The sequence below is a fragment of the Stegodyphus dumicola genome, chromosome 9, assembly GCF_044657685.1.
Source record: "Stegodyphus dumicola isolate Sdum_Otavi_A_Nest chromosome 9, ASM4465768v1".
NCBI classification, from domain to species: Eukaryota; Metazoa; Arthropoda; class Arachnida; order Araneae; family Eresidae; genus Stegodyphus; species Stegodyphus dumicola.
Genome location: NC_140776.1, coordinates 172,014,494 through 172,036,998, shown reverse-complemented (window position 1 = coordinate 172,036,998; position 22,505 = coordinate 172,014,494). Strand labels below are relative to the sequence as shown.

The window sequence follows — 22,505 nt, the reverse complement described above, 5'->3', positions numbered from 1 at the left end:
TCAAGTTTCTTGTGAAACTTAAGAAATCAGCCACGGAATGTTAACCGAGGTTTATGGAGATGAAACATTGTCTCATGCACGTGTGTTTGAATGGCATAAGCGGTTTTCAGGGAAAAGGAACAGTGTGGAAGATGATGAGCAGGCTGTGTGGCCGGGGGCGCTCAGCACGTTCATCATGATTAAATGGGTTCCCAATGGTCAGACTGTTAATCCTCACTACTACATTCAAATACTAAAACGACTTCGTGAAAGATTAGGGGGGAAAAGGCCACAGTTGTGGACTGATGGATGGTTACTGCACCAGGACAATGCACCTATCTGTCAAGCAGTTTCTGACCAGCAAAAACATTACTGTGATGGGGCATCCTCCTTATTCACCTGATTTGGCTCCACGCCACGTTTTTTTATTTCCAAAAGTTAAGTCTTGCTTAAAGGAAAGCTATTTTACCTCAGTTGAAGTGATTCAGGGAAAAACGGAGAATCTTCCGAAGGGCTTTCAAAAACTTCGTTCCAGAACTGTTACCAGTAATGGCAGCACCGAATGCAGAAATGTGTGAATGCTGAAGGGAACTACTTTGAAGGTGATAATGTTATAGAGAACTGATTCTGTAAGTACAATGATTTTTTGGACCAGTTTTGTTTTTTGTGTCACACCTTGTATACTATATATAAGCAAGAGATGATAATCAACATTACCATATATTTTGTAGCCAGTAAACATACATAAAAAGTTAATTCAAAAAACAGATATATGCATACATATGTGTTGATATATTAAGAGTATTAATATATATATAACTAGCAGCTTCGCTGCCAGCCTTCGTCTGGCTTTTAAATGTACCGGAAAAATGGCTGAAGGGAACACCAAACGTTAAATTTAAAAACTGCGTAGAATTTTACTCTGCAGAACAACTTCATAAAAAAAGGTTATTACGTATAACATAATTACAATTAAATAAACAATATCCCTTAATACAAATATTAATTATCCTAATAAATAAATTAACCAACTTCCCTTTGCAAAATCTTAAGAACTCAAATGGAGGTTGAGAACTTTGTTTCCTAAAAAATCACTCAAACATTTTCAATATCTTAATAACAGTGAAATGAGCAATAAATAACATAAAATAATACAAAAAAACAAAAATATTCTGAAAAGCAAAGTATAATTAATGATATTTTATCTTATATTTTCAAGAGAAAAAATGAAATGAAATAAGCTATATCTCTTAATACACATATTAATTATCCTAATAAAAATTAACCTACTTTCCGTTTAAAAAAAGTCATGCAAAACTTTTCAATATCTTACAAACAGTGAAATAAGCAAAAAATAACATGAAAGCAACTCAAAAAACATAAAATTACGCGCAGAATTTTACTCTGCAAAACAACTTTATCAAAAAAAATCAATAAAAATTTATTATATATATATATATATATAAAGGAGAATGAAATATGCCAATCTCTTAAAAACAGGGACATACGAAATACGATTAAAAATTGTTGCCAAACATTTCTAAAAGAATGAAACTATTCAAAATGATGCTATTTCATCAAAAATCTATCAACAGCAATAAGAAAGGAAAATTGTTGCCAAAATCACATTTTTAAAGATGTGAGATGTGAGAAGTGTACTGGGAAACTTCATTAAAAAAATTTTTTAAAATACAAAATATTATCATTTTTCAAAAATTCTTTTTGTAAAAGCAGTCGCAAGGATGAAAGTTTAAGGTGTCCAAAAATGAAAGAAAAATAAACTGTACCTCTTTAAAAATAAACTTTTTTAGAAAAAATCCCGTTGAAAAGGTATTAAGCTCACTTTGTTAAATAAATTCGTATTGAATCGATTTATTGGACCACGAAATTTATTTTAAGTTCGTAAAATAGCAAAGTGCCTACGTTTCATGACGATGTGAAAATGGAGTCCGTAGAGTAAAATCTTGCTTTCCTATAGCCCATTATGTCTCAAAATGACCCGGTTTCGTCACAAAACATAAAATTAAAAAAAAAATCGAATACGAATTTCGAAAAAATCGCTCCGAGGTGCACTGGCTCTTGTCTAGATGCAATTATGTACCAAATTTCGTAGCCGGGGGTCTATTAGCTAACGCGCAGCGCGAACGAAAGACAGACTCTTTGTTTTATTATGTAGAGATTAACACTAACATGTGCATCGTAGCCAATAAACTATCTGAACTGAATTTTTCTTAATATAACATCAATATATGAGATTTAATATAAAGCAAAATAAATTAAAATAAATAATACTTTTAAAATTCACTGCTTTTTATTTGCAGATGATCCCGTCTTTTGGATACAATCGCAGAAGGAGAGTCCAAAGAGTGTAAGCGAGGAGAATCTTGGTGCTGCTCTGACAATATTAGAAAATTGGTGTAATGTTAATAACATAGCTGTTAACGCTGATAAGACTGCTCTCCAAAACTTCTCACATTTTGCATTCATATGTCTTGGAGTTTTGATTGACAATAATATAAACTGGAAGTGCCACACTGATTATATATCTCATCTGTTTACTAAAACTGTCTCTCTTTAAGCCTCTGACTGGTTGCCTGCGGGAATGTACTCGCTCATCTATAAACAATACTTATATAGGTTTCATCCTGCCGGCCCTTACGTATTGCTGTGAACCACTGATTTGCTATTTCTGAGGAATTCTTGAGAAAACTAGAGACATTGAAGAGCCTGGCACTTCCTTTAATTACCTCTTCTGTTAAGACCACGCCGACTGACGCGATACTTCTTTTGACAGAGAATAAACCTATTGAAACTCTGATAAAAGAGAGGGTAGCTTTATTATAGGTAAAGTCAGTAAGAACTGGTGATTGTTTTTGAAGACAACCAGTCCCAGAAATTGAAAGACACAACTTGACTTTGTTCAGATAGTGGCCTGGAACAGCGTCCAACATTCAATCTAGATGGTGAGGTACAGGATATAGTGCGGCCTGCTAATCCTTGTGAATATGATGCAATAAATACTTGTTTGGAACTTTATAGCCTAACCTATAAAAAAGAACCACCCTTGAAATCTTGCACTATATGACGCTGGAGACTTTGGAAGTTCGATATCAAAATCTGACTGGCTTAGAATATACACCGATGGATAACGTTCAGCTGATTCACCAAATGTTGGCGTAGGAGTATTTTGTGAATTATTCGCATTTGATATTTCTATCGGACATTTTAAAACTGCTTTTGATGGTGAGATAACTGCTATTGAGGTAGCTCTATAACATCTTCTCATTAGAAATTTGATTACTGTTAATGTTGTCATACCATCTGCTTCAGATGTCGCAGCTACATATTTAGATATAATTCATGTAGAATTTATTTGCAACAGCTCAAGAAAAAAGAAATCCACGTTACCCTCCAGTGGATCCCGCCCACTACGGTGGAAGCCAATCTATTAGCTAAAAAGGGATCCATGACTCCACAGAGGTTTAAATGTGACATTTGTTTTTCAGCTTCTAAATGTATTATTAAACATACTTCAGCGTCTACCTCTGGCATCAAGTCTTAGGATACAGAAATTTCACAAAAGTATGGTTGAAGACTGTTCGGGACAATATCCTTGATTGTCCTTATAGCTGTGGCGACACTGCGACTAACTGCTGGATATGACTGAGTAGCGAACCTAATTTATATTGGTATCCTGCAAAGCCCAATCTTCCAACTATACAGCAATGGTTTTGTTGAGAGACCATCTTGTTTAATTCGTGGAAAATCTGAGAACGATATTGGTTTGCGAGACTGCTCATGAATCAATGACTTTTATTTCTGTATTCTTTCGTTTGTCTATCTTATTATGTATTTTGTTATATTATCTTGTTCATGTCAAGTACCTTGGAAATTGAAAAAACGAATTCTAAACTCATGCAGACACAAGTATTCAAATTAATCTTAAATGTGTTAATTCATTACTGTGTGGGTTAAACTGAACATATTACAACACAAAATTATCATTCGCCTGGACCTGGTGGCGAACTCAAAACTGGCCTTTAAATGTTTTGCAAGTATAATATCTAATTACATTTTAAGACAGGCTACAAGTTCACGGATTTTTTAGCCTTGTTGGAAAGCAGCCGTTTTTTGTCAAGTGACAAGTTAGACGTCAAGCAGTCAATGTGTAATCCAACCTATCATAATCTCACGAGCTATTTTTCCAAATTTATACTAAAACTTCTTACCGCGTTACTCTGCATAATATCTGGAATGAGTGGACTCGTGACGCTATAACAAAATTAAAGATGTGAGCTTAAGTCAAATTGTTTAGAGGAACTCAAATATACTCACGTTTGTGAAAATTGCAACACCAAGAAGGAATCGTCATAATTGAATGCAATTTAATACACAGTTGAGTGGTAGTGGTACAAATAAATGATTAAATGTTCAAAGCAAACAAACAAGAACAAGAGATCAGAATCAGTATTTTGTGTGGCCACCACGCGCCGCAATAAGTGCTGCTACACGACGTGGCATGGAGTCAAACAAAGTTTGAATGTCTGACTGAGGAAGAGCATTCCATATCGTTTGTACGCGTACCCAAAGTTCGTCTGCAGACGCAACAGGACGAGGATCACGAGCAAGACGCCGACCAATGACATCCCACACATGTTCAATTGGCGACATATCCGGGGAACACGCAGGCCAAGGAAGAAGCTGTACCTGCTGCGCTGCAAAGAAGGATTTAACAATCCGAGCAGTATGAGGGCGGGCATTGTCCTGTTGAAATACAGCGCCTGGCAAGCTTTGAAGGAAGGGAACAGCTTCGGGCTGTAGAACTTCACGGATATACCGGTTGCTGTTCAGATTGCCCACAATTCGTAGCAATTGAGATCGTCTATGATATGCTATGGCGCCCCAGACCATAACTCCGGGTGTTCGTCCACTGTGGCGTTCGATAATGCACTCCGGAAGATGGCGTTCACCGGCATAGCGTCTGACACGAATGCGGCCATCATGGTACCACAAATTAAAGCGGGATTCGTCAGAAAACACGACATGCTGCCAATCAGCACGCCAGTCTCTATGCTGATTGGCCCATTGTAGCCGCAGGCGGCGATGGTCGTGCGTTAGGGAGATCCTGTATAAAGGAGTCCGTGCGCGCAGTCCACACTGCAGCAGACGTCTACGAATTGATGAAGCACACAATGAAACACCTGTAGCTATTGACCACAGTGCTGCCAATTGTCTAGAGGAAGCTGTACGGTCCGTCCGCGCCATGCGGACCAGGTGTCTATCATCGCGAGCTGACGTCACATTTCGGGGTCCACTCCCGGATTTCCGAGTTGTCCGACACTCGTCCGTCCACTGCTTCCAAACGCGCATCACTGTGCTGCTGTTACGCTGCACACGAGAGGCTACTGCACGATACGACAATCCAGCTTCACGAAGGCCGATGATTCTCCCTCGTTCAAACTCTGTAAGTTGTTCAAATCTCGCTCTCTTTCGTCGACGAGGCATAAGTACAGATTGAGTTAACGTTTACCACTAGCAGATAACCACCGATAACCATACACGCCTCGCTACAGCCGTCTATTTATTCGTATCCATCAGCCGTTCAGAGGGCGCTGCTCAGCATACGCATGCGCTACGGATTTGCAATTCTAATCATTTGCATATCATGCGCTACTTTGCATTTCCTGAAAATTTCAGCTCACTCGCGTAAGTCCTTCATGGTGTTGCAATTTTCACAAACGTGAGTGTATAATGCTACAGTAAAAGGAGGAAATGCATCTTTATACTCCAGGAGAGTAAATATATAACCTCCTTCGTAAAGAGCAAAATAATTGTAATAGTTAAATGCTACTTTTTATTCTTTTTGTGGTTAACGATGCAATAATATACTATGAACACTAGTACATTCTATAAATTGATTTTTGCTTAATACTACAGAGTGTTAATATTAAGTAAAGTACCATTTAAAATATACTAGACTAACAAGAGACTAAGCGGAGTTTGAAATATTATGTTTGACGCCTTAAAATAATTTTAAATAACTTTTTTATTTAATCTTGAAATGAACAGAAAGCACGACCTGTGTGTATAACAAGACTTCGTCATTTGTGAGTAACAAAGCTGAAATTTCAAACTGAGAAATATTGTGCAAAAGTGACCTATCTAAGGTGGTTTAAAACTTAAAAAGCGCATTTTAACTCCGGTTAGTAAAATGACTAAATACGGAATATTAACGGACAGAGCTGAGCGAGAGGAAATAAAGCTGAAAGAGTTGCTTCCAGTAGATCTATATTTAAAAATTTGAAAACTGTTGAGTTAGAAACCCTAAGAGGTCATTTCCATTTCTGATGAGGTCTAGAGAAAAGAAGAAGTCATAGTAAAGGTTTAAATCGTAAAAATTGGTTAATTAACATAAAATAGCTTACATTACTGCTATAAGGCTTTAGCACGAATGAATTTTTGGATTTAAATTCAGCAACTTATTTTTTTTCCCTTTTACCCGTAGTTCACGGGATAGGCAGCATCATATAAATTCTTCCTTTACCCTTTTTCTCCAAATTAATATAACATCTTACTAATCTTTCTCTCTCATTTTTCGTCTGGTAAAATTGAGGCTGAAAGGGAGAAGAATTATGTCAGTAAACTCGGTATTCCAATATATATATTGTTACGAAATGTCCAGGCGCGATAAGATAGCTTTCCCACAAAGCAGTTTTAGGGTTGCCATAAGACAGGGTTGCCACATTTGGTGAGAAATCGTCCATTTGGCGACAAAATTGTCATGGACGGATGGGGAACCTTCTTGAACGAATACTTACCGGTTTAGCCCAGAATGTTCTCGAACACAAGCCAAAAACTATATAAATTCTGCAACTACGCGGAGAGTCAGAGTGCGAGATAGTTAGTGTCTCGTCAGTATAGTCAGTTCGTGTGGAATCGATCGAGTTGACAGTCGGCCGACGAGTGCTGAGTGGGTCGTCGAGTGCACCGAAAGAATCTCTTAGTGTATCGCGGTTAATGCATCGTTGAGAGAGTGTGTTACGCTCCGGGAACAACTGAACCGAAGAATCGGGAGCTGTGCTCTGTGTGTCGTGGAGTGTATGGGGAGCTGTAGCTTGGAGAGTCTCGAGAGTACGTGGAGTTCCGAGAACGACCGAGCAGAGTCGGGAGCTGTACTCTGGTGCTTTGCAGTGAAGCTGTCTCCACCGTGATGGCTTGATAACCTGAAAGCTGTGTCGCTGATCGTGTCAGCGTGTTTATAACAGTTCTACGACTGCAAACGAGATTTTTTAGCTGTCCTGATTAATATTGACTAAATAAAGTGTGTTTCGATACTTCATCAAGAAGAGCTGTTCTTGTTATTCACTCCAAATCAGCCCGAGCCCCGTACGAGCGTGAAAGAAGAACATAACGTAATAACTGGTGTCAGAAAATAACGCAACAATATATACATACATATATATATGAAGAAAACTATAAAGTTAATGGATTTTTAAATTTATTTATAAAAGACATAAAAGGCAAAATCCTACGCTATAGCTATAAAGATAAAATTTAATTTAATAGAGAATATATAAAAGAGAGATGTATGAAATGTAAAGTGAAATTTAGATAGCAAATGTAAATTATTGTGAAAATTATTAAGTGGAATATGTGAATCATTAAACCATAACTCTTAATTAAAAATGCAAACCCAAATAATAAAACAAGAGCATTATTGCTGAATGCATAGAAAGATCCCAACTGATCAAGGGAAATTGGAACCTCTATTTGTAACCACCAATAATTCATAAGATATGCGGTTCGTCATTTCACATATCTGAACAAAATCCCTATTCAAATCTATCATGCGCTTACGAGCTTAATTTTCTGATGATATGCTTCATTTTCCAATCATATGCTTAATTTTCCGACGACAATTAATTACAATTAATTTCAAAAATAGTATAGTACTCATAGAGAACAAAAGGATAAAAATATACAAAAAAAAAAAAAAAAAAAAAAAAAAATCTGAAATGTTTCAGATTTTAAATTACGTCCAAAGGGGCGTTTTTTAACATTTTGTGTGTTACCTTTCTTTATTAAATATCATGTTCCTCGCACTTAAACCATAAGATCCAGTGCAACAGCAATATCGCAAAATAGTTTTAAAACGAGCATATCTTTAGAATTTCCGATACAGAGACTCACGCGCTGGAGATAAAAATGTTTTTTCTACACAACGTTGCCATTGCTCGCTTTGAAATCCTTGAGTTTGTTAATCAAAAATTCGTCAAAGTTTTAAAAAATAGGAAATCGATCATAAAACAAATTTCAAATTTCAAATTTGGTCTTCCACATGCTCATATTCGTTGGAGGATTACGTTATTCAAAATTCGATGACTCTATGTACCGTTATTTTATGACAATGTGAGAAATATACATACATTTACGCAGATTTTCATTATTTAATTTCTTCAAATATAATGCAGGACTCTAACATTTTGTGGCAACAGTTTGTAAAAGTGAACCGACATTTATGAGTCCGACGCAAAATGCGAAAACGAAACTAATAGTTTACTCTTCGGGATTCAAATCCCTTTGGACTAAAAATGAAGAGGCAAATGAAAATAAATAATTAAATAAATAAATAAAAATTAAGTAAACATGTTTTTTACGTATTAATATGGTATATCTGTATGATTAGTATATTTATTTTTGAAATTAATTGTAATTAATTGTCTATTCCTCGTCGAGGAATTATTTCACATGCCTGAACTCTTAAGATTTAAATTCGTATTTAATAAAAACGAATAGAAACGTAAAATTGGAATAGGGATTTTGTTCAGATATGCGAAACGACAAAACGCGCCTCTCAAGAATTGTTGGAGAGGCTCTAATTCCTCTTGATAAGTCGGGATCTTTCTATGGAATCAACAATAATTTTCTTGATTCTTTAGTCTTGTATTTTAATTCATAATTCTAGTCTAACCATTTACAAAATTCCAGAATTTCGACAATTTCCACATTTGCTACTTAAATTTGACTTCATATTTCATAGGAGATAATTTTCATTTATATATGCTACATACCTATTTGAATAAGAAGAAAATTCCCAGTCCATATACTTACAACATATATAGTGGCAGAATATGTAATCACCAGGAATAAATTATATACGATCAGTGTCTTCCTCAGCACAAAAGGCTTTCGATCCCTCATAAAAGCTGGGCCGACTATTTTGACAACAATTAGGTACATCGTGCATAGAAATGCAGGCCAAAATTTGCTGTTGATTAGGAACCATTCTCGAATGATGGGATCTGCATGTTGGGAAGACAAAACATATTGTTTAAAGATGGATGAAAAATCTACTTTTATCTATTAAAGAAATGTGTCATATAAAAACCAAACAGCAGTCCATTTCTCAATGTGATTTCATATAGGTAATTTTCCTTTCTAAACTACTCTTCCTTAATTAACAATTAAGGTTTGTGAACATTTATTTTGCTAGGAATAGAAATGGTCCACTGCATTTCTACCGAAATTTATCTTTGAAAGTGAAATCTGAGGAACCACAGTTTAGTGACTGAGAAAAGCGGAAAGTAATCGAAAGTTACTGAGAAAAGATAGTACTCAGATTGTCAGGAAGTAGATTAAAAAACTAAAATTCACTTAATTTTTAAATCATTATAACTTACCTATTATACGCTTTTAAATTAATCTTAAACTACAAGAATCGTAACTGAAGAAATCAGAAATTTCACAAAAATTTAAATAAAACAATGTAGTTAGAAATGAAATCACAACCATTTGGTCCAGAATATTAGCTCGACATAAATATACCTAATTCAGAAGTCAAACAACAAAAATCAGCGTTATATTTTCAAAATTTTCACAGGATTAGTTTCGATGGTTTTTCCGAACTACCATCCTCAGCTGCAAAACCGCAAATGAACAAGATAGGAAATAATGATTAGATAAGATAAGAAAGCGTGGGAAAGTGGCGCCATCTGTTGGCGTAACCAGAACTGAAGCATAATTTGTTTAAAGGCCGAAGGTAAAGATGGATTGGAATTAGGATCGTTAACTAGAACAGAAAGTTAACTAGAACAGGATTGGAATTAGAAACGGAACGATCCTAATTCCAATCCATCTTTGCCTTCGGCCTTTAAAGAAATTATGTTTTAGTTCTGGTTTCACCACCAGATGGCGCCACTTGCTTGTTCTTGTCCAGGCTTTCTTATCTTATTTAATCATTATTTCCTATCTTGTTCATTTGCGGTTTTGCAGCTGAGGATGGTGGTTCGGCAAAACCATCGAAACTAGTGCTGTGAAAATTTTGAAAATATAACGCTGATTTTGTTGTTTGACTTCTGAATTAGTATTTGTTCGGCGTGTTATTGTGTTTTAATTATAAACATACCTAATCAATTAATCCCGGCGTTGTTGTTGTTGCTAATTCTCCCTCGTCTGACCTATAGTGATCGAAAGCGTACGAAATTCATCGTGGCAAGGAACGCAAGTTTACGCCTATCGTTGGCAACAGCCTTGAGCATCTTGCAGGTAAAGTGCGATTTCGCCACCAGTTTTGTAGGAGAATCCTCTTTCCTTAACACCCCTCCTCCCACCCTCTATCCCTAACTCTCCCACCCATCTTTACCTAACATCAACCTCTCGAGGAGACTTCCGGCTCGCCTCATATGTAGAGTGTCACTATGCCGCACAGACACTATACATTTATAAACATCCATGCCTCCTCCGCGACTCGAAGCCGGGGCTCCGGCACGGAGCTAATCACTATACCGGTGGGACAGCTAAATTAATTCTATAAGGTTTATTTATATTAGCCAATTATTTCCGTGTTAATGCTTTTTTGCTGTTACTGTATGTCAGTCAATCTTGAGCAGAATTTAATTAAGTTTAAATGGTAAGTGAGAGCATGAATTGGCGATACTAAAGCTCTTAAGATCCTATGTTTCCGTAACACTCAAAACAACGAATTACTAGCTGCTGTGCTGATATGAACTGCCACGGGATTTGGTTTATCTATTCAAAACCAGTGCTGAGAAGAGTAAAATATACTGAAGCAGAGGGGGCTTTGTAGCTGTAATTTTAATTGAGTTTATTAAGCTTGCTGAAAACTTGAATTGCTTAAATAGAAGTTGACATTTTCGTTAATTCTTAACTTTTGTGTGTAGTTTACATGCCGAAACAAATAAATCATTAGCTGAGTTTGATCTTTGTGTTTTTTAAGTGAAGTTACACATACATTATTATTTAAGTATATATACACATACATTATTAATTATCAATAATATATACATGTGATGTACCAGCTTTTGTCCGGAATAAATAGATTGGTGAAGAATTATAGATGTAGTCGTAACTTAAAGTATTGAATTGCTTAAATAACTTGAATTGCTTAAATAGAAGTTGACATTTTCGTTAATTCTTAACTTTTGTGTGTAGCTTACATGCCGAAACAAATAAATCATTAGCTGAGTTTGATCTTTGTGTTTTTTAAGTGAAGTTACACATACATTATTATTTAAGTATATATACACATACATTATTAATTATCAATAATATATACATGTGATGTACCAGCTTTTGTCCGGAATAAATAGATTGGTGAAGAATTATAGATGTAGTCGTAACTTAAAGTATCAGACGATAAGTTTAAAAAACGGAATCCATTTATTATTATTCAGGAGAAATAGCAGTTATAAAAATCAGATCTCCGGAGTAAATAAAAAGAACCACTAATAACTTTTTGTATGAAGTTTACAGCATCGTTACATTAAAAGAAAAGACCCCGATATTCCTTTGCGAGTCCTTTTATAGCCTCTGGAAAGGCGGAGCTTCCAAGAAATGACGTCAGCCTCGTCAACCATTCCAGTTTGCTTTAAATATCTCCAGAACATTCTATAACTGTACGTGTAGAAAAGGCGGAAAAAACAACTTGACTATGGCTGTGGATTTAATTCCACGTACTTTCAAATAAAGAGACCGTCGCCATTAAAAAATGAAAAGAACATACAGTTAGAATTTTAGGTGTATTTTTGACTATGGAATTTTATTATTACATACATACATACATACACATATATTACTAATTAAGTATAAATTATGTGTAACTTCAGGTACACATTAATTAATTAAGTTTAATTTGTGATAATGATAATTCTTAAATTCCAGTCCTTAAAAACATTATATTTATTGAGTGTGCAAACAGCTGTCGTCAATCAGATAAGTATATATACATTTTAAAATGTTTTCCAAGCTAAAACCTCTAAAATTTAGAATAAATTTTGATGAATAACGACTATAAGGATGACGTAAAACTTCGTGTGTTGTCATAAATAGCACAGTCTTTGTTCTACAGTGATCTCAAATAAGATCTTTAATTACATTACTCTATATAAACAGGATGATCTCCTTCACACCCCGATCGTTACGGATTTAGTGTGAAATTTTTAATTTCCTCAGAATGCCATAAGTAAATGGTATTTTCTTGATTATGGATAAAAAACGACTCTTTCATTTTTTACCTTGGTCCCTTTCCTTCCAGTACATATCCAGCCGAAATCGAATACATTAAAAGCTAGCAGAATTTTAATATGCAGTGAATAAGAAAGCCACTCTTCTGCAAGGAATTTTACATCCAAATCTCTGAGAGGATTCATTTAACAACAGATGTTGCAAGGCGAAAACTGATACAGACGGGCGTAATGGAATCTGGCCATGTCAGTTGCAACTCTGTGCACAATGTTGGAGACATCTGTGAAAATTTCTAGAACTTCTACACATATTTAATTTCAGAACAAAATTATGAGAGAGATATTTTTGCCTGAAAAAATATAACCTTTTGCTGTTCCATAAATTAATTTACTAGTGCTATTTAATATTTCTTTTTAGTTTGTTAAAAGACATAAATAATGCAGCATATTTTGGGTAAACATTTCCAAAACACTATTTAACTATTTTTGCAAAATTCGTTATGACTGCAGAAAGTATGCCATTCAACAATAATAAGATAGACTTTGGCTTTGCCTTTAAAAGAAACGTAATGAAAACTTTTTAAGAAAATTCTTTCAAAAATTATAAAATTTTTTATCAAGAAACGTTTTTGTTGTTTTGATTATTTCAGCAAGTATATCTATAAAAAGAATTACTACCACAAATATGGAAAATGTGAACTTTCACCTTGAATATCTTTTAAGAAAAGTATACTTAAAGATGGACAAAAGCATTGAGTTGTAGAGGTATTAGGTTAATCGGAAGCAGGAGATATGAAAAATGAGCGATGCTCTCGCCAGCACTCGAATCACGGACCTCTCGAATACGCGCCGAGCGGGCTTCGTCTTTTAAAAAGAGGAGTATATAATGTGTTTCTTCCGCCTTCTTAGCGTGCCTTCGTGGTGAAGTGGTCTGCACGCTGGTCACGTATTCCAGAGGTCCTTCGCTCCATTCCTGGTGAAGGTGTTGCTCATTTTTCACTTCTTCAGCTTCCAGAAAATACCTAATGTCTCTACAGTTTGAATTAGAAAATTGTTTCGGTTTGCGAATATTTCGGGTGACGAGCCGTCTTCAGAAATGAATTACGTTTGTGAACCAAGGTTTCACTCCAAAGAATATTTTTGTGGGGCGTATTTAGAATTGGAAATATCATTTTTTCTAATAATGGGTTTGTTTTTTTATAGTTCGGGGAGGGCTATTAGGAAGAGATATAGTAAGAAAGTTATGTACACTGCGGGGGAAAAAAAAAAAAAAAAGAAAAAGGAGGGACAGTTCTATATCTTCCATCCTACTGGGCCGATTGACGAAATTCAAACTGCATTTTCCATGTCTCGAAAGCGCTACTTAGAATATGCATTAGATTTATAGTATATAGCATCATACTAATATAGGTATTTTGACACAAAATCAGATTTTTTCTGAAATGAAACGCCAGTTTTTCCCACATTTCCATTCTACGACTCAAATTACGCCAAACTTCCAAGTTTTGTAAAAACTGCCCGAGTAGTTTTTAAAAAATGAGCTCTCAAAATTTTAGCTCCCCAGTGTTAATTCAATTTGGTATGCACTTATTAATATCTCTTTTTTTATTACACTTACTTCATTCCTTCTTTCACAGTTCGAAATTTAGTTTCCTTTCAAATAAAATTCACCCATTTTTTATGATTTATTTTTAAAGTTTGTATTTTAAAATAATTTTTATAAATTTGTGGAAAACATTTTGAATTATAACGTATCAAATTTTTACCATTGTCTTAAAGTACATACATTTCTAAGAATACCTGCAAAAAATTAGAGATTTTTATCCAACATTTCCGAAGATTACGTGAATTTATAGCACTTTGGCGCGTTTTAAAATTTGGCATATTTGTTGAAAGCGATAATGACGTATCTAATGTGGTTTAGGCACTTTGTTAAAAATATTTGAAAGTACGAAAGATATAACTTTATTCCCACTCATGCACAATGTAAAAAGCTAGGAACGAAGTCACTTTTATCCCGCTCCTGGAAAATGTAAGGGAAAAGAAAATAGGTTGCCATACATTAAGTGGAAGTTCTCCAAGTGGTTCTGGCGCAAACTGAAAAAAATGCGCCAAGCTAAGTTTTTGAATTTTTCCGTAAATGTTGCACCGAATTTTACAAAATTTAATATTTAGGCATAATTTGAGTTGTAGAATCGAAATATGGGAAAACATTGGTATGTTATTTCAGAAAGATCCATTTTATGTCAAAATACCTATGTTAGAACAATGCTATATATAAATCTAATATATATGCTAAGTCGCGCTTTCGAGACATGAAAAACGCAATTTGAATTTCGGCAATCGGTCCAGCAGAACGTGAGATATTTTGTCCTGATATATTTTGTCGTGAGAACTGTCCCCCTTTTTTTCGGGGGGGGGCAGTGTATATTATTTGCTAAAAATTATTCGAATTACAGTTGTTTATATGATAAAAGGCAAAGACGAATCCTAGTTGATAATTTATAAAGTAAGTATCAATTTACATAATAAATTAATATGACATTTTCTCCCTATTTCCAGCATGCCTTAATGGTGTAACTGTTAGCACTCTCGGCGTGTATTCGATAGCTCGAGGTCCGGGTCCCGGTGAGGACATTCCTCATTTTTCACGTTTCGTGCTTCAAAAAATCCTAATGACTCTACAGTGGCGCCCGAACTAAAAGGCGGTGGATGATGATTCTGATTTTGTGATTGGGTCCAATCTCCAGTCGGCTTTAAAAAAAGGATATTCTTCTTCTTTCAGAATGTTTTCGTGGTGTAAGACATTCAGCGCGTATTCGAGAAGTCCAAATTCGAGTCCCGGCGAGGGAATTGCTCATTTTCATGTCTCCTGCTTGAAAACAAGCTATAAACTCTACAAATTATTTACGTGAGGGATTTTAATATAGACATTAAAATCGTTTTTAATAGTTATTAATTTTGAATTGGTCCTCACAGTCAGTACATTTCCTCGATTTCCTGATAAGTTGATTGAATTAATTTCCAAGAAATGAGAATAAATCAGCAAAATTCTAAAAACATTAAATGAGCATAATATCTGAAAATCTCGTTTTAATGCCAGGCAATGTTTGAGATTGTTTCGACTACATAGGAAACATATCTTTGGGAAATGGTTTATTAACTTCGTTTACACTAATTTAAAGTACTGAAGTTAAATAGCTCACTTACCTCCAGTATGTAAATAGTCGTCGATTTCACTGAAAATCTGTCGGACTTTAAATGTTTCCTTCTGGAGCTGAATATCCATAACTAAAAGAAGAAAAATCTTTTCTGCGTTCAGGGATTCAAGATCGACCTGAAATAAGTAAAATGTGAAATTTAAAGTATTTGTTTTGTACTTTGTTCAGCGCATTTCGAAAATAATTTAAGTAGTAGGCTGGAACCCATAAATTATGTTTTGACAAACTTAATAAAACCCACATACTACATTAACATTAATCTTTTTACGACTCCATAGTACTTATGGTTTGTCATGCAGGTAACCAACAATGAGATAATCCGTTATTTGTTCCCCTTTTAAACTATATTCTAGCAGATAACTACTATAAGTTTTAGATAGTTAAACTTCTTACATCTCTTTTAGACAGACTCTTTTTCTCTTTTAGACTTCTTACATCTCTTTTACTGTATAATCTTAAGGGTTAACTTAACTACTCCACTAGTACTTGTTGTTGGATGGAAAAGTAATTTGTGGTTTCAAGGTCACTTTACAATAGAGCATCATCATTTATTCAGATCAATGATTGCAACGATCAAAAGGAAGACTTCTTTAAGAGAAACTAATGATGATGCCATTCGAAAAAAGAGGAAATCGTATTGTGAGATCAAAGGGAACGGAGGAGGAAACTTTTGCAACCTCACAGGAAGTTCCAAACGTCTGGTACCTTAAGTATACAATTTGCGAAAGCTAATCTAAATATTATTTTATTATATTGTATATTAGCATAATATTCCCTTTAGTAATTATAGTATTTCAAAATCTAATCAATACACTGCATACTCTTAAGGGTTAACTTAAATACTCCACTAGTTGGAAAAGATTAGAAAACACAGATTTAAGCATCCCTCTCTCCCCCAAAAAAAAAGAAAAGAAAAAGAGGGAAGGGGAAAGAAAAATCGGAAAGGATTTCAGATTTTAAAAATCTGAGAGGTTTCAGATTTTAAAGGTCCAAAGTTTTAATTTTGTGTGTTACCTTTATATATTAAATATCATGTTCTACCTACTCAAACTATAAATTTCAGTTCAACAACAATATCACAAATGCCGCCCAGTCGGTATAGTGGTCAGGGAAGCTGATTGCGATGCCGAAGGGCCTGGGTTTGAATCACGGAGAAGGCATGATTGTAACTGTCCGTTCCTTCATAGGAATGGCGATGGTGGCCCACCTATTAGGTGCCTCCATAATAAAGTGACCACCACATCCGGCCTTGTATAGATTAATGGACTGGGTTACATTTGTAAATGTTCACAATCTGCCATTGGGAAAAAAACAATATCACAAGTTAATTTAAAATGAGCATATGCTACCGTGAAAGACCGAAATTGGAGAATGTCGACTTTCACCGGAGAATGTCAACATTCACCAAATACGTCGGTGAAAGATCGAATATTTCTTTACATTCTTGTACATTCGGACCCTCACCGGTGCATGTCGACAATCGCAGATATGCTCTGGTGTAGGTCGAAAAGAGAGGAGTATATGTACACGCTGCCATTCCAAAAGGAAGTGTTCCACAAATAAATGCAGTTCTAAAAGTAAGGGCCTCTTGTGCAATTCAAAGTGTCATAATAGTTTAAGTTGTTGCAATAAATAAGATTTGAATCACATAATTTGGTAAGTTTAGAACTTCTGTTATTTTCCTTTCTCATTTTGAATGTACAGTGTGGTTTAAGTTCTTATATTCTTAAGTTCTTATTCTGAGTCTCAAGTGCGTTTTTTCGCGAATGAATTACGGAGAAGGAAATATAATATTCTTATATGTTCAACATTCATCATTAGTACATGGTGAATGTCGACATTCACCGGTGTAAGTCAAAAATAAGAGTATTTGGAAAATATTTCGGACATACACCAAGTGACTGTGTGAATGTTGACATTCACTGGTGAAAGTCGACATTCTCCAGATTTCGGTGTTTCACCGAAACACATGTTTTTAGAATTTCCGATACAGAGTCTCGCGCGTAGGAGATAAACCTTTTTTTTTTTTTTTGTTTTGTTTTTTGTTTTTGTACAGTGTTGCCTTTGCTCGCTTTGAAATCGTTTAGCTTTTTAATCAAAAATTCATTGGAATGTTACAAAATCTGAAGTTAATAATAAAACAAACTTCAAATTCAAATTAGGGCTTCCACATGCCCATATTCTATGAAAGATTGCATTATCAAATTTTGATGGTACCGTTGTTTTATCACAATGCGAGAAACATACATACATTTAGGCAGATTTTTATTACTTAATTTCTTTAAATATAAGACAGGGAGCTAATGTATGGTGGCAACGATTTGAAAAGTTATTCAGCCTTTTAAAGTATTCGACGCAAAATGCCAAAACGAAATTGTAGTCCTTCGGGGCAAATTGCCCCTTTATAGACTAACGATCGCCCAGAAGGGTTTCTTAAGGTGTTCTTACGCTTTCGCTGAATTTCTTGCAACCTAACAATGCGCTGTTGCACTCATACAATTTTTCCTTTTGTCAACATTTCCTTTTGTCTTTTACTTTCCTCCTTTTAGCTTTATTATTTAGCGTTGCTTTCTCTGCACTGATTCCATATAAAATTCACAGCAGAATTACCAACATTATAAAAGCAGTACATCAGAATCTGTTTAGAACTCCTGATGTAGTGCCAAGTGTTGGCATACATTTTTATATATTTTCATTATTTGTTAGTCTTTACCAGGTGAACATACTAATGTTGAGTTTTTCTCAATAACATGGATTACAAAAGGTTTTTTTGTCCTTTTATTATTAACGTTTTGTTTGTTAAATGTATTAATTAAATATCATGTTCTTTGCACTTATGCGGCATAAAATTCCATTGAACATCAAAATTATGAAATACTTAAAACCACCATATCAGCAGTTGAGACCGCTGGAGATAAAAATGTTTCATCGCTTGCAGTTTTGTCACAGTCCACTTTCAAAACACTGAGCCTGTTAATAAAACATTCATTGCAATTAAAAAAAATATCAAATATCGAATACGAAATTCAAGATTCGGGCTTCTAAGTACTAATATGCGGGGGGGGGGAGGGAGGATTACGTTATTCAAAATTTGATAACCCTAGGTACCGTAGTTTTCTTCGCAATGCGAGGAGCATACATACATACCTACAGATTCTTCATTATTTAATTTTTTTTTCAAAAATAATGCAGAACGATAATATTTGTTGGCAACAATTTGAAAAGTAATGCAGCTATTATAGAGAATGACGCAAAATCTCGTTTCGAATCTAACAGCCCGTTGGGGCTGAAATTTAACTGGTTGTTATTAATCGTAAAATTATGTTACTCTTAAATAGGAAGTTTGAGGATTTCTGCATGAATGAAGTGTATGAATAATAATAAAGAAAGTAGATTAGGAATAATATTTACGGTTTGAGGTAATCTATATATATATATATATATATATATATACATAAGAGAGGTTGTGTGTTTGTCTTCTAATAACTCACTACTACAGCTTTCGTCACCAAATTAAAAAAAATTAAAAAACAAAACGAAAAAAAAAAAAAAAAAAAAAAAAAAAAACTTAAAATCAGATATATTAATTAAATATTCAGAAAAAGTATCATTTTCGCCCTCATTTTTCATAAAAGCTGGGATAAATATGTCAATGAATTAGTTTCGCCCTTAGGACCGCAAAACATGATACAACGGGCAAAACTCCTGCTGAGTTATTTTTAGGCAGAAAGATTATAACGCCGTTAGATAAATTATTTTATGTTCAACAAAGAGCCCCAGAATTTAAAATGGGTGATATAGAAAAATTAATTAAAGAAGCAAAAAAGAACACTGAAGTAGCACAGAGAAAACAGAAACTGTATTACGATATGAAACGACGGGGAGTAACTTATAAAGTAGGAGATGAAGTATTAAAAATTAAGCATTCACTTTCTTCAGCACCAGAAGATAAAACTGCTAATTTTTTTCCGCGATTTGAAGGACCATATGTCATAGAAAAAATAACTCAGGCTGTAGTAGTGTTAAAAGCCAGGAATGGTGAAACTTGCTCCGCAAACATTGACCAGATAAAACCATTCTATGACCGTAATAAAATGCAAATATTTAAAGATCTTTGGCAGGATCCGGCACGGCAGGCACAAGCTCCAGAGGTGGAACAACGACAATCACAAGGGCAAGCCATTAGGAGGCAGGAGCAATTGAAAAGAAAGTTTCCCCGTTGGAAAATTGAAGGTAACAAGAAAAAGATGCCGTTCCACCGACCAGAAAAGAGAGCGCACGACCACCCCCAGAATGAAGAAGGGAGAAGTACAACGAATGCAAAGAGAGCCAGGAGAAATAACGGCGACTATAACCCGGCTCACAAACGGAAGATCTACCCATCGGACAGGAGTCTACGCAGCAAATGTCGACGAATAGCTGAGGGAACACCAGCTGCGGAGGCAAAGAAACAAGGAAAATTTGAACAGCCAGCAACAAGATCCAAGCAGGAACGAGAGAGAAGTGTCCCGGTTCCGCCAAGACCAGCTGCCATCAAACGGCCAAGACCACAGGCAGAGGCAAAAAAGAATGTCTTCAAGGGTGACCGAACTCAAAGGAAAAGAAAGCTCATAGAGGAAGGAACTGAAGGGCGTACCCGCACAAGAAGGAAGATAAACCAAACAGTAATCTTCGCTACCTTCCAGGACTGGGCAGAAAAAATGATGTCCGAATATCACAAAGATAAGTAAAACTTTATGTTACTTTGCAACCTTAAGTTAATCTTTCATTCTTACTGCAAGTGGCAGAATTCAAGACGTTTTACCTCATGTGAGGTCTACCTTTATCGCCAAAAAGGCGAGAAATGAGTTGTTACCTATTTTGGTATTATGTTTTTCAATTACTCGCGAGTAAAACTAAAATTAATATATAATAGGAATGTGTAAATACTTGAATATTGTAAAAGTTATTGTATAAAATTTTATTTAAAAGATTCTGGCAAGAAAGAAGTTTTAGTCTGAAAGACTTTTGAAATGTAGTATTTCAATGGAGAAGAATTGGCACTTGCTTGGAAAAGAATAGATGTGTTAAAGGTTGAATGAATGTAGTTAGGCTCTCTGACGCTACACTTCAGAGTTATCCACTTTCAGAATAGTACCTCAGGGTTTAGAGATGAATATAAGGTGTGTTATGAGGTCTTGTTATGTTGAATTTTAACACGTTAGTGTTTTGATTGCAGGCGATAGTGTTGAACACTTGTACATAAACACATTCGTGTTTGGCGTTTTCTTTTACAACACATGTCAGAGAGCACGGGGAGAGAATTAAATAACGTCATGAATGAAATAAGAATGTTAAGAGAAATATAAATATTCATGTTACTTGCCATTTAATTGTGTAACATTTCATTAAACTAGTTTTCCTTCCAGATCTCTGGAGGGAACCAGATTTCAACTAAAAGCTCCTGCTTAGATGCAGCACAGATGAAAAGTAATTGTCCATGGAGTTGATAATGTAAAAAACGATTTTTTTTTAATTTCTAGTTTCTAGTGAGAAATGTTTGTAAGAGATTGGCCTCGCGTTAGATTCTAGAGCTAAAAGTTTTCATCAAGGTAGTTTTAGACCTCAGTTTCAAACTAATTAACTCTGGCGGGAAGTATGTAAGGATCTTAAGTTTTACTAACGTTTATTTTATTTTAAATCTTTACTATCACTTCTTATTTTCTACTTCCGACCAGAATTAAAAGCTTTAACTTATTTATGCAAATTTGTCTTGCGAACGTCAAGTACTTAAGTTGTGGCTTTTTTGCCAAGCAAGAGAGAGAGGAAGGAGTTAGTAGAAGCAGGTCGCTTGCCTTAGCAGTTTTACTCGGTTGCTGGTTGCCTTCAAGGCCAGAGGTTTAATCCTCTTTATAATTTTAAACGTATCGTAGTGTTAACAGTTCTCTGTACTACATACGGCCTTTCTGTTAATATACGGCCAATCTTCAAGTAGCCACTTGTTTATTAATCCAAAGTTAGTTTAGTTAGAATTTAGTTAATATTTTTATATTCTTACGTTCAGACCACAAGTGGTTGGTCTCTGTATTCCGAAGTCCGGAAATCATTGTAAAGAGAGAAAAATAAAGGGTTTCGTATACCCTTCCTGTGTATCTTGTCTACTTCCCACATTTATTGAACATAGCTTTAGTAAGCTCCCTGTTCCGAGTCAGGTCATTTAATGTTCCCCAAGCAAGTAAGGAGGAAAACTGAACCTGGTAAGCTTAATTTTCTATCGAAATTTTTTATGTAGCTTCTGTATAGCATAAGACTGAAAAATGTATGACTATGAATCGTATTTTTTCATCGCTATTAAAGAAGGATTACAGCGGTATCGTTCTTTCTATTGTTAGATGCATTACTCTCAATATAACTTAATTGCCATCGGGTGCTTCTGCTAGAGTTACATAAATTATACATTTTTATATAAATAAATAGAGAAGCTGTTCGAACCCTTTTAGGCGATTTTGCATTGTTATGAAAACCAAGCTTGGAAATTCTTTTTTTTTTTTTTTAATTGCTACTATATTTTTGGAAGCATAAATTATCATCTGCTACTTCATAGTTTTGTTTCCAAGCAAAATGTCGCTTTTAAGGGGGCCATACACCTTAAAAACCATAAGATCTTCGAATATGTGACTGTTTCAAGAATTGGGATTACTTATTTATTTTAACAGCAATTACTTCCACTTGTTACAGCTAACTACATAATATAGCTGCTTTCTGAAATAGTGACCAGAAAGTTTGTGTTGACACAAATATTTTTATAATTGAAACCACTTTGTGACAAAACGTTTCGTCATAT

The 22,505-nt window shown here is 34.9% G+C and overlaps 1 protein-coding gene across 4 annotated transcripts in view; it reads right to left on the bottom strand.

Annotated features, from left to right (window-relative positions):
- The window catches only part of LOC118188084 (very long chain fatty acid elongase 7-like), a 119,919-nt gene that overhangs the window by 80,435 nt on the left and 16,979 nt on the right, over positions 1-22,505 (bottom strand). For all 4 annotated transcript variants that reach the window (XM_035358434.2, XM_085824349.1, XM_035358431.2 and 1 more), the window contains exons 2-3: positions 15,672-15,798; positions 9,091-9,281 (exon numbers count right to left, since the gene is read on the bottom strand). In XM_035358434.2, coding sequence (XP_035214325.1) covers positions 9,091-9,281; positions 15,672-15,750 — 270 coding nt within the window. In that variant the 5' untranslated portion in view covers positions 15,751-15,798. The remainder of the gene's footprint in view (positions 1-9,090; positions 9,282-15,671; positions 15,799-22,505) is intronic.